This window comes from Strix uralensis, chromosome 3, assembly GCF_047716275.1.
Source record: "Strix uralensis isolate ZFMK-TIS-50842 chromosome 3, bStrUra1, whole genome shotgun sequence".
Taxonomy (NCBI): domain Eukaryota; kingdom Metazoa; phylum Chordata; class Aves; order Strigiformes; family Strigidae; genus Strix; species Strix uralensis.
In genome coordinates this window covers 22,335,938-22,349,072 of record NC_133974.1, presented here as the reverse complement: position 1 = coordinate 22,349,072, position 13,135 = coordinate 22,335,938, and the positions used below count along the sequence as shown (strand labels likewise).

The following is a 13,135-nucleotide window of genomic DNA, read 5'->3' as shown; positions in this document are numbered from 1 at the left end:
GATTTAGCTCAGTTTAGTTCATATCAGGCTGACTGCTAAATTACAGTTTTGTTTGTTAATCAAGACTGAAATTTTGGAATAGGGTGCCTTTTTGTGCTGGTTCATTTTAGGTAGACAGATTCGGAAAATACAGTTCCACCTATTCAAAATGTGCTCATAGTTATGTTTACCCTGTTTCTGAGAGCATCTGTGAAGTCAAAAAGTTAATAAACCTCAAGGATAGTATTAACAGATTGCAAGTTTCTGTCTTAATATCTTGGAGTCAGGAAGCTGTTGATACGATGTCCGATAATACAAATCTGTCAAGGTTAGGTTTGAAGGATCTAGGAAGGATTTATGTTTCATTGGGCCTATTACTGAAGAAATTTGCACTCATATAAACAAGAAACAAACAGAAGTAACTTTCTGAGATTCAGTCATATAAACATAGCCCCTGGGATGTGCAAACACTGAGGCAACACAAACCAGGTAGGAGCTGCAGTAGTTCAATTTGCTGCCTGTTCTATTAACTCTTCCCAGGATAGTTTCCTGGAATGAAAGCAAAATCACTGATATGAAGTTGTGGGTTTCCACACTGCTTATGTATGTATGTTGTGCTCTAGAAATGTTAATTCAAACGTTGAGCAGTGAAGGTTTCCACAGCCCTTTTCCCCCACACCTTTAAGCCTTCTGAGAAAATGTAATGTAACCATCTTTGTGTATACATATCTAGGGATCCATTCTCTCTCCAGTAACTTCTGAGTTTTTCTACAACATTTTCTAGACAGGTGACCATTGAATGCTGTAAGTCTACCTAGATCCATGTGTTTCTAAAATAACCTGTTAATGCCCTTATTTGAAGTGAAAAATGCACTATGCCTTATTAGTCAACAGGAACTGCAGGGGTAAAAGACAGTGCTCTTACATGTGAATAGATTCAGCTGAAGCTTGTGTGTCTCAACCACCAGAAGACCATGTGGGAGAGAAAAACCAGTGGTTCTCTGATACTAGAGTTCTGCTGATGTAATTTTTCACAGGTAAAACTTTCATGTTGCCTGTCTGAACATATGACACTGTCTTTCCCATGGTCAGTGTGAATTCTTTGATATTTCGAGCTTCTCTACATTTTTCTACTGCTTAAGTATAATTTGTAATAGAATCATCTGAATGCAAAGTCAGTCGGAGTTGACATAATCCACTGGAAATCAAGCTATTGGTGCATACAGAAATACTTGTTAGTAGCATTTAAACATATTTAGTTTTGCAATTTTTTTAAGCTATTAGGAAATGTACTAATGTTACAGAAAAGCTTAATGTAATTTATGTTTTTCTGGCTTTGCAGATAGGACAAATACATTTTTTAAAAAAATATCCTTCCTTAGAGGGAAAACTTACATAAATTTTCCTTGTCTTGGATTTTCATCTAGCTTATTTTCTGTATGTATGCCCCTACTGTACCCTATTTAAACAGTGTTGTTTAAAAGTCATGTTTAAAAACAAAATAACATGCTTTTGGTTTGACCAGTGTGTGGTACAACTGATGAGTTAAACTGAGAGTTTAATAGTTTTTTTCAGGACTAATGGGAATATGCAGCTCACTGAGGGTGAAAAACTGGAAGTGGATAGGATGCTCATCTGTCATCTCACCTATACCTGCCTTTGTATGGATATCTCATGAAAAGCTCTGGGTCATAGATTCCCAGTGCTCAGCTAAACAGTTTTGTAAATCCCTGGCCTTTTCAGAAACCCTTGAAAAGGCCCCAGATTTTTAGTACTGATCGATCTGTTGTTCTTTTTTTTCCATTTCACATAGTCTATGTTATATGTATCCGTCTAGGAAAATTAGACTGGAATTTAGCTGAAGGATGGTGGTTAGGCTTAGTGAAGATCCTGAATACTATTTGACTACAATCTCTGTTGAGAACATAGGTAGCTATACAGCTCCTTTCTCCTCTTTTGATTCTTATTGATTTGATTCTATTTGATTCTTACTGATTTGATTATATTTGATTCTTGCTAATGCAAATTAAAAACAAAGAAAAAACCAAAACGCAAACCCAACCAGCAATATTAGCTGAAACCAACCAAACCACAGAATTGTTCCAATTTTAAAAAGCACAAATGAAAGCTATTGTAAAGGCATATTACAGCTTTCCAAGTTTGGTTCTAGGCATTATCTGTGCATGATGATAAACTCGGTAAGAGAAAGCTAATCTATGTAAGAGAATAATTTAGTGCTTTAAATATCAATATAAACTTTAAAATATTGTGCCAGTAGGATTTTGTACCAGAACTTCCATGTGGTTAACATCAAAAAATTCCTTCCCCAAGTATGAACACCCAGGTGGAAGTCTGCTCTAATGTGAGCGTCAGTCAGCTCACGGAGATCCCTGCATTGAAGGTGATAAAGATCTTAGTGTTACATCTGGTGCTAGCCACAGAGATCCCATAGTAAGGAAAGCTCAGAATTGCCTCTTAAGAAAGTTGGACTATCCACGCTAGTAAGCATGAACCCTGGCTGCCTATTTAATTCAAAGCAATAGTTCTGATAAAAGTCTTACATTGGTTATCCCGGGAGCTACCTGTCACCAAGCAGAGGTGATTGGACATGTCATGGGAAGTTGTAGATGATGGATCAAGCTGTACTTTCTAGAAAAAAAGGGTCTGCCTTCACTGAATAATAGGCAAAATCTAGATCTTAATTAAACCTTCACTTCTTTTATGAAATGAAAGTGTCTGACATTTCTTGAGTGCACTTGATGTCTGGATAACAAATTTTGTAAGAGAAAGCAATTAAAGGGCTGTTGTTTCTATTGTTATAAAACACTTGAAGCTAAATTTAAGAGCCCAAATATTCTGGTTTAAGAATAGTTTGAAATACTGAGTATATAGTATGGATATGGGATATTTAGTGTGGTTTCAGTTTTTTCTTTATGCATTTAAAGTGTCCCAAGTTTATCTTGTATTTTCAGGTTTTTTTAACGTATATTACTAGTATGGTCAATACATCTTGAGGAGTTTACACAGATTTTTCAGAGTTCCAAAGGACATTTCAGTTATCAGTGTGCTTTTTAGGAATTTTATTAGCTTATTAGGAATTTTATAAAGAATCTTTAACCTTCATATGTATATATATTTATTCTTGCCCTATCATGTACTTTAAGCAAGAAATACTGTATCTATTGCTTTTCCTTTATAGTTAATTATATCTGCTTCTCTAGGAAACAAGCAGCTGTTAGATTTTTTTCATATACTTTTTATAGTATATAAAGCTCATTTTCTCTGCTTACCCCAAGATTCCTATGACTTGCACCACTAGTATTTATTAGTGTAAAACTGTTTGTGTCACTAGTTTTACTTTGTTCATTTGAAAGAACTGTAGAAAGTTAAAAAAAAGTTAAAAGTACATAAATACTTGTCAGTGTAATAATTAGAAGAAATCTTCAGAACGGAAGTATGTAATCATACGTGATAATGCAGTCCTTAGTCCTTGAACTACACCTTATGGTACAAGGAGGTTTTAAGCATATGTTACGAGATCGCAAACACTTAAAGAGCAGGTAGTGGAAAAGGGAGGGCCCCAACAGTAGCAATTGCCATTTTCAAACAAAAGCAGTAAAATCTGTATGACTGTAGCCAAAGTAATTGTGACAAATGCTGTCAAAGAGGCCAGATTTTCTTTTTCAGATTCATCACCATCTGTCACAGGAAATCCACAAGATGTGAATAGGGAACTTTAGGTGAAGACTTCAGGAATCTTGTTCCTGACATTTCTTATCTGCTGCAGATATGGACAACGTAATGGTTGTTGGATGTATCTGCATGGGGTGGAGCAAAGCAAGCATGGAGTATAGGAACTATTAGGAAACTGGGAGAAAAATGAGGCTGAAGAACAGAACAAAAAAAGAGAATCAAGGGCAGGACTCCAGCATAGCTGTGTTGAACACGAGAAGGTGTTGCAGAATAAAAGTAGTCTGAGACGATGCTGGTAGCAACCCAGGGAATGGGCCTGGGTTGCTGATTGGAAAAAAAGAAGAGGACTACTGAGTGATGCGGTAATACAAATATGCTGCTATGGCTTTACTCCTGCAACCTCAAGAAGTAAAAGTGCTGCTACTGGGCCCCCTGCGTTGCTAGTATCTGTGGGACAGACAAAGTGTGAACATATGCTCTAGAAAAAGAGACAGAAGATGGAGCCCAGTTACATATGTGTAGGATAAATGAGAAAAAGTGGAGGGTCCCTAATACACTTGTATCGCAGATGCCCACCCACCTTAGGTATGTATTGTGATGTAATGGATGCTTAATTCCTTTTTTCACATCTTACTTTCTTGTTTGAGCTTATCACTGAGTTTCAATGTCTTGTGTGCTTTAAAGCTACAATAGTCCAAAATGCATTTTAAGTACAAATAAAAACCAAATCTATCCTTTGTTTTTTCTTCCCTCCCAGTTGGTCTCTAAACATGGACAGATATCTGTGGATCTGAAAAATGCACCAAAACTACTAGTTTGCCAAAGTATCAAAAAACAATAGTTGATCTATAGCCCAACCTACTCATAAGCCTCCAAGAAAATGAAAATCAGCTACTGACCAACACAGGAAATCTAATTTGTTGGGAAAAAAACAGTAGTTGTGGATAATTAAGAATGTGCTATTTCACTAGTTTATGATATAAGAGTTTAAAAAGATTATTTTAATTGTATTAGTGATCACAATTAATATAAATGGTCAAATTCTACCTGTGAATTTAGACCTTTGCGGAGAAGTATCACATCATAAAATTTTGTTACCTAATATTCAGGAGTTCGTCCGAGCTTGAGAACTGATACTAACTAGTAGCCTTATGGCAGAAACCAGAAGTGTTTACCTATTGCCAGACTGTAAATAAACTCTTACACTAGAAAGCCATCTTAAGAAATGGCTTTGAAATCTTGTCTTGCTATGTATAAGTGGCACTATGTTCAGAACTTTGAAACTTCTTGAAAACACCTTGGACTAATGATAACTATATACTTTGTGGAGAAAAAGGATGGTTTGGTAAGTGGAAAAATACATAACCCATTTCTCTATAGCTCAGTCTGTGAAATGATGAAAACAAATAAAGCCTGCATTATACTTTTCTGTGAGAGGGTATGTCTAGCCCACACAAATTTAACTGATGCAGTGGAAAAGCTTTGAGGAGGAAGGATGATTAATTTTATGGAGACACCTGTAGATCTCAAGGCCTATGTGGTAGAGAAAGCCTTCCTTTCCACTAATAGAGATTGCTTAAGAGTGCTGACAGTACTAATGATTTGCGTCTGTGAGGAGAATAACAGAAGTGGAGGCTTGTTACATTGAAACATGCCTACTAGTTGAGTAAAGGAGTTGGCTGGCAAAAAGAGATGGACTTTTTTTAAATAGACTCCCAGCTTGAGATGGGAGCAAATTTACTGTTCCTTCATATTATGAGTTTGTGTTTACATGATAGGATGTAAAGATACAGATCAAACTTTCTAAGGAAAGGGAGAATTCCCTACTCTGATGCATCTGTTTATTAGTATTGGTAACAATATTATTCACTTACTGTTCACAAATAAGTATCATTATATAATAGCTAATTTGTTCCTTGCTTTCTGGATTTTATAATTGAAAGGTTGAATCCCTGTCATCTTTCCTAGTTAGATCAAAGGATTTACCAAGTTGCTAACTTTTATTTGTCCTTACACTATTGTATTAATTGTACTATTAATTCATTGTTTCCACGATTCCATCCCTGAACACACGATGTATGGATAAGAGATTCATCTTTATGGCTCCATGTTTCAAATTAAGACAACAAGTAATGTAACAGTTACTGGACATTAGAAACATTCTGCATTGAAGCTGGGCTAGTTTAGGTATATTTTAGGAATTCAGGCAGAAAATATTTAAAGTGTTGAGTTTAGCGTAAAGTCAGGATGCTGAGTTACATCTAATGATTTAATGTATTACCTCTGCCCTGGCCATTAGAAAAGTCTTTTCTAATGTCTAGATGGAATCCTTTCTTGATGCAAAGTTAAACAAATTATGTCTTATTTATGCACACTGGATAGAGAGAATGGCTTGTAGCCACTTTTTATGAAATTGAACAGCTCCATCATGTTCCCCTGCAGTCTTTTCTTTAGGTTAAATAATCCCAATTCCTTTTAGCTGTGCTTGTAAATTGAGTTTTCTAGGTCTTTGATCATCCATGTTGCTCTTCAGGCTCTTACAAGAAGCACCCATATGTCTTCATGGTGTCCTTAATTAAATACAGTATTCCAGCAACACCTGATGATTTCAGGTGTTTATAAACAGTGTTTCTATTCATAAATTCCTGTATGTTGTTTGTCTTTTTTTAAGTGTGACATGGTTGACATGCTTACTTTGTGATCCACTGCAACCCCTACATTTTTTACAGAACTATGTCTAGCTATTCATAACTTACCTTTTATTTCTGCAGTTGATTACTCTTGTATGACTTCATAATTCTGCTCTTTCCTTTAAATTTTATCCTGTTTTTAGACTATCCACCTAATTTTCCAAGAATATTTTCAATTTCAAGATTGTACTCTATCATGGTTGCTTCTACACTACTGCCATCCATAAATATGCTGTCTTCTATCACCAAAGTTATTAATGAAATTATTAAACAATACCATACCCATAATGAAGCTGTGTGACTCTGCTCAATACTTTTTTCCAGTTTGACAGTGAAGCACTAATAACTTACTTGTATTTCTTTTCCAGACATTTGTACATTTATCTTGATCACATTTCCATAGCTTATGAGAATGCCATGCAAAATGGTGTCAATGCTTTAAAAAAATAAACTAAGATGCTTAACATCTATTGCTTTTTCTCACTGACTCTCTCCACAAGATGTGTATTTTGTCAGAGTGTGAAAATATCTTGGTTTGACAGCATTTGTTACTGACAAATCCATATGGGTTATTACATATCCCTTTGTCAGAGTTCACATTTTTGTCTCAGGTAAAGGTTGAGGACAGAATGTAAATTAGTCCTTTTGTATTACTGCGTGTCAGTTTTCTAGAAATAGATAGTTTGAAGTACTTTTTTGGTTGGTTGGCTTTTGTTTTTATTTTGGCACATGGTGAAATTCTCCAAGTATTTGTAGGAATTAGAGTTACGTCTAGGCAGAAAGGGAGGGAATAAACCCATAGACATGAGAGGTGAACACAATGAAAATCCCAAGAAATCAGAGTAGCTTACAGTTAGTTTATCAATGCTACTAATAATACATTTTAATTAAATTACTATAAAAGCACCTGCAACCTATCTGCATTTATAAAGCTTTCATGTATAGCTATGTATATATTAACTCATACTAAAATGTACACCATGGACCTACAGCTGCACATATAAAAGGGCTGCTGCTGCCAGTACAGGCAATTGTGCACTAAGTCAACTCTTCACAAATAAGCTACAGCTGTTGTGTTTTGTTCTGTAACAAATTCACTATCTGCTAACTGTATGCTGCTGTGAATAATTCACAGCTGATGCATGTGGACTTCTATATAATGACTTCCAGTAGGGGGTACCCTTTATTTATTGCCAATATTAGCCAGATTAAGCCAGTTACTTCAAGTACTCTGAGAGGGGAATGGGGAATACCTTAGCCAAAGGACAATTGTTATTATACTCCTATGAATTTTCATGTATGAAACAAAATCCACTGCTTTGCTGTGCAGCAGAATGTCATTACTGTTATGAAAAAACTTACCTTTATCCTTCCATGCACATTGGGCTTACTGCCAACCGAGTAAGAAGCCTGGCACATCTTTTATAGTCTGTCATGAAAAAAGACCATAAATAGATTACTAAAGTAACCAGTTTTGCCTTTAAAAATCAAAATTGGTAACGGTGTGCTTATTATTGTCATAATAAAGTTCAATGAACACCTTCATTTGCAAGAGTATAGAAATCAGCTCATTAGACTTGGAAATGGAGTGTGTAAAAATTGTGTAACTGAAAGCTATATCTAATGGCACATATAACTATGCAACTGACTTCTGCCTATGTACTACCTATAAACAAATAGCATGAATGTGCTTGGAGGCTCTCCAAGTGTACGCATGTATGAAAATTTATACATCTGTGTCCGTGCTTCAATGTGGAATCTAAACATGTGACTAGTATTTCCATACTAGAGGAAGAATAAGTAGTGCTCACTCGTCTTTGAAACTTAGCCCTCAGTCAGCAAGTCTATCAACTTAAGTACTGCAACTCTCCAATAAATTTTCTTCCTGGAAAAACTGTTAAATTAGACAAATAACATCTCCTAGTCATAGAAGTTTTAAGTCCAGCCTGAGTAGGTGACCACATCTTACAAATCCATTCATAACTGTATCAATTTTCATCTTAAAACTAGTAAAATTGTTTTTTCCACTCTATTCCTACTGTTAGTAGTTCTTCTTTTAGGTACCTTCTGCTTTTTGATGCATTCATAATAAGGGGTAGAACCAATACAAAACTACAAAATCAACATTTTTTTTTTCTCTAATATGGCAAACAAAGCAATTATTTTGAAAGTTGGTTATGGACAGACAGCAGAGTAAATTACTTTTTAGGTGCTGATGATACTACGCTGTACAAAGTACTAGAAGTTATTCTGACAAAATGCTTTTGTACTGGCTGCCACCATGTTGCAGCATCACAGATGCTTTTAATTTCTCTGTTGTTTGGCCTTTGAATTTCTACATAGAATGAACAGTAAGTATTACCTGACATCAGGATATTATCAAAAAGTAATATGCATGTCCATGAAGAATTAAAGCAGGTTGTTTACCTCATTTTTCTAGAAGAATGTTATTAAGGAGACGCTAGTCAGTCCAGTCCGGTGACTGATGTTGATTTTCGTTAGGCATTACTTCATTAATGAGTAACTACATCTAATGTTTCCTAGAGATGCAATGTTAACAATCCCTAACTCACAGCATAGATATGCTATAACTGCCATTCATACAAATTATCCTCCATTACCCAGACATTATGTTGGTGGGTATGTCACCTGTCAGGAGTAAAAGGCTAATTCAGACTTTAAGACCCAACTAGTTTTTAGCTTCACAGCTCGGAGTACTCATTAGTGCCGAGTCAAATGATGTTTGTGTTGTGAACCTTACAAAAAAGGTAATATGACTGTTTTGCTTGTTCAAAACAGACTAGTTATGAACAACTTCCATCTCCATCCATGTAAACAGAATGTGATCTGGTTAGCCATTATCTATAAATCCTTATCTTTCCAAGGTATTCCTAATCTGAAGCCTTACAAATAGGGAAAAAGTCTGCAATTCTTACCAAATATGCCTTTAAAATATATTGGACTGAAATATTTATTAATACTTAAAACTTGGAATCTGTAACTCTTGTTTCTATTCCCAGCTCTGCTACTGACCCAACTGGTTGACCTCAGACAAGTAAAATAAAGTGTGCTTCCATTCTGAAAAGGCTGTACTAAAATAGCGTCTGCTTAGTCAACAGGTCCACCTCAGTATGAATCTGGAGTAACATCTACTGACTGATAAATGTCAGTGTTTGATTTTCTTTTTTTTTAAATTCTCTGTGCCATTAACACTGATGAGATATCATAAGCTGTGTTTTCTTATTTGTGTCCATCAGCACTTTTTTTAAAAGATTTTTTGTTTACTAAGCGTTAGGCAGTTACACTTTTGTAATTCACTGAAGACAAGCATTGCAAAGATCCACTGCCAACATCACTGGTAGATTGGTAGCTGAACAGTCAAAATATAAAATGTTCTACATAAATAATGAAATAGTCCCACCTGCATTTCTGATCCTATCTTGAAATTGAAGCACTAGCAATTAAATATCAGAGGTTTGCAAAAGGAGTCGTGTTCCTATGAAAAACAAACACCTCTGGTTTGGAACCGAAGAGGCATGCACATCAGTACCTAAGGAAGCAGTGTTTACAGCCATTCTATGCAGTGTGTTTGCCATGAAAAAGTTGTGTTTTCCTCACTGTAATGCTGATGCTGTTCTAGCAATGCTGTAAAGCGTACTTAGTATGTTAGAGCACTCCAAATTCTTCATTGCAAAGAATGTATTGTAACATTGTATCACTACTGGTACATTCTAGAGCTATTTTAGAGTTTTCCGTTTTTTTATGAAAGTCTCTGGTTTTGGCACTTACATGCTGGGATGGTGCAGTCCCTTGTATTGTGATAAAGCCGATGAAAGTGTTTACTACATTTTGGGCTAAAGTAGAGTGGACCTGAAATAGAAAGAAAAAATCAGTTATGAATCAGCACAGCTCACAGGAAGAAGAGTACAGTTTATGGTATGTATGTGAAATGATGGATATCAATGCAAAATTAAAACATACCTGTTAAATGCTTTAAAAATTTGTCTTTCATCCTCAGATCTCTGGGAACTATTTCTGTTGGACAGAAAAAAAAAGAGTAGTCACTCTGCTGCACTGGAACTATGCTTGCCAAGCATAGTATGAGGACAGGGAATAAACTCTGTCCAGCGAACATTATCACTAAGTCCTGAGGGGGGCACAGAGGTCGGAAGTCATTTGCATACAGTAGGCCAAACTGAAAGCATTGTTTCACATAAGAAACCACTGTAAAATGCACTGTGAAACACACTGTGATGATGAAACAAGCAATGTCTGTTAGGTGTGCAGTCATTAACGCAGATGACGATTAACTGTAAGTCAGATTTTAGCTCTCTATGAATTGCATTACCAAGTTTAACTATAAATTCTTCCAGAAATTTTAGTTTGGAAATGACATATTCCACTAGCAGTAGAGACCCAAAGATATATTCAAGTTTGGTTTAGTGTCTTCTAATTCTCATGCAAATGTATCCACTCTTTTGTCACAGGTATGTTTGTACAAGCACTGTCCTGTGGTAATCATGAAACTGGATTGATCTACTTACAGGAATCTTTTTTTTTTTTCTCCCTCTAGCAGTAAATAAAATTCACAGGAAATTATCCCAAGCAAATTGCTCTCTCCTGGCTCCCTCCGTTTGTGGTTTACCGCCTTGCGTTTTGTGTTCAGCAGATGGCAAAATGAAACTGGTTTACTGAAATCCATTTTAGCCCTAACCCTTGCTTGTGTCTTCCTGATTTACAGCTATCTTTGATTGCTTTCTGTTACGAACTCTATGCTGATAGCTTAGTGCTGATTGTGTGTGGTACACTACATGGTGCTTTATTTATTTGACCATAAATGCCTGAGCAGCCTTTTTCATTCCCCTGACACCTCTTATCAGATATAAAGCAGAGAGCATTTCCATCCAGATCTGATTCACTTGTGAGGTTAGACACTTCTCGAAAGTCATTCTTCATTTACTTCTAACTTTAGTCAGTGTAAGTAAAATTGACCTTATCGTATTTGACCTAATTATGTCATGAAGAGCATTAAAAACACACATGCTTCACTCAGAAATTTCCCATGGGACAGGTTCACTGGGAAAGTGATGCCAAAACTGAAATGAAAGACTCTAAGCAGTAGTTCCTTTTCAGGGTTACTGGGAATAACTCCCATTTTAATAACAGAATGAAAAATCCTGCTTAGGAGTCAATGACACCACTAACTAATCTGCTCTGAAGTAGGTTTATTATTTACGTAGATAACTGTTCAACACACACCAATAGTTTTGCACCAATATGCTGATGCAGGGTGGCCAAAAAACATTCCCACGTTCCATGTTGAGATCGAGTTGTGCAGATCAGGATTCCCTGCTTAGCCTGGCCTCTTTAACTTTTCAATATTTATAAAACGAAATGTTCTCACTATGCTGATCTTAAGTGGAACAAAATTGTCTTCCTTTGTATATTCATTAATGATCCAGATGGAGAAGTAACATTTTCATGACAACCACCAACAAATGCAAATCGTGAGGATGTTTGAATATGGATAACAATGAAGAAAAGGTACAATGAAGCTTTATGAGATCAATAAAGCAAAAATAAATATCATACTAGCAAAATGAAAGCCAGTTTGGAAGAAGGTGAGTAGACATCTGCTGGAAAATATTCAGGAAGTCACTTTCAGTAGGAGGGGTAAGATAAGCAGCAGTAATGCTGTAGGGGTTTGGGAATGACTGAAGAGTAAATTAGACATGGCAGCAGCAGAAGCCAAATCAACTTTCAACTGGATGCACAGAAGTACATCACGAAACTGAGCGGTAACTATCCATCACTACGTGGTGTGGTACGACTGCTTCCGGATGCTCCGTACAACCCTGGACGTCTTACAAACAACCCTGGGCTTTCACCGGAGGTTAGAGAAGAGCCACTCAAACGAGTGGAGGGATAACTGCAGGAGTGTCCCAGGGTGGCCATAGCTGGTACAGTGACTGAGCAGTACTCTGTTCCAGTTCCCTAGTATTTCAAAGGTGCTACCTCTGGAGTACAAAAGGGACTAACAAGCAGGGTGAAAAGTTTAATGAAGCTGAACTGCAGGAAAAACTTCTAGATGTGAGATCTATAAGGACATGCTACAGTCCTGCAGGGGAATCCTTGCTAGGGTCATTTCCAAGAAAGACTTAAACCACGCATATTTTAAAAAGTGGTAAACTTCCAGGAAAAAGAGTGTTTTCATCCCTTATTTCTTTGATTTCAGCCCATTTCAGTCTTTTCCTTTATTAATAGGTTTCGTTCAAAGCTGGAAGTCGGACTTTCAGTTGAGTACATTATCCAGAGAGTAAGAGACTCTGAGATGCGAATGGAGTTTTTCCATTCCACATTTGCCGTCTGTGTCTGTTTCTGATACCAAAGGAAATGGGCAGGTATTTTGAGCGGTGAATTCTTGATATAAAATTAGTAACCTGATGTGATGTCTCATTCACCAAGGCACCCTAGAGAAAAAAAAAGGTCTCCTAAGTCATGGACTGTGACTTACCAACTCTCTGCTCGTCCTGGTATCCTCCGTAGTCAGCCACTTCCCTTCGATCTAAGTTATAGTCGTGCTTGGAGAAGTACTGCACCCCACTGTCCTTCTCCAGGTGGTACCTTTTCAGTTCCTGAATGATCTCCATGATCAGATTTAAGAGACTTTGCCGGTCCTTCAAATCTGCGGAGTCAGTTTTCTCTTTGCAATATCCTGCTGAGAGCATTAAGAGCACCAGCCCCAGCAGCCCAGGAGACCTCAGTCCGCTCAT

General features: G+C 36.7%; 1 protein-coding gene across 1 annotated transcript in view; it reads right to left on the bottom strand.

Moving 5' to 3' along the window:
* ALKAL2 (ALK and LTK ligand 2) overlaps positions 1-13,135 on the bottom strand; it is a 13,411-nt gene extending 276 nt beyond the window's left edge. The window contains exons 1-4 of the mRNA XM_074861655.1: positions 12,877-13,135; positions 10,344-10,397; positions 10,152-10,232; positions 7,725-7,791 (exon numbers count right to left, since the gene is read on the bottom strand). Coding sequence (XP_074717756.1) covers positions 7,727-7,791; positions 10,152-10,232; positions 10,344-10,397; positions 12,877-13,135 — 459 coding nt within the window. The 3' untranslated portion in view covers positions 7,725-7,726. The remainder of the gene's footprint in view (positions 1-7,724; positions 7,792-10,151; positions 10,233-10,343; positions 10,398-12,876) is intronic.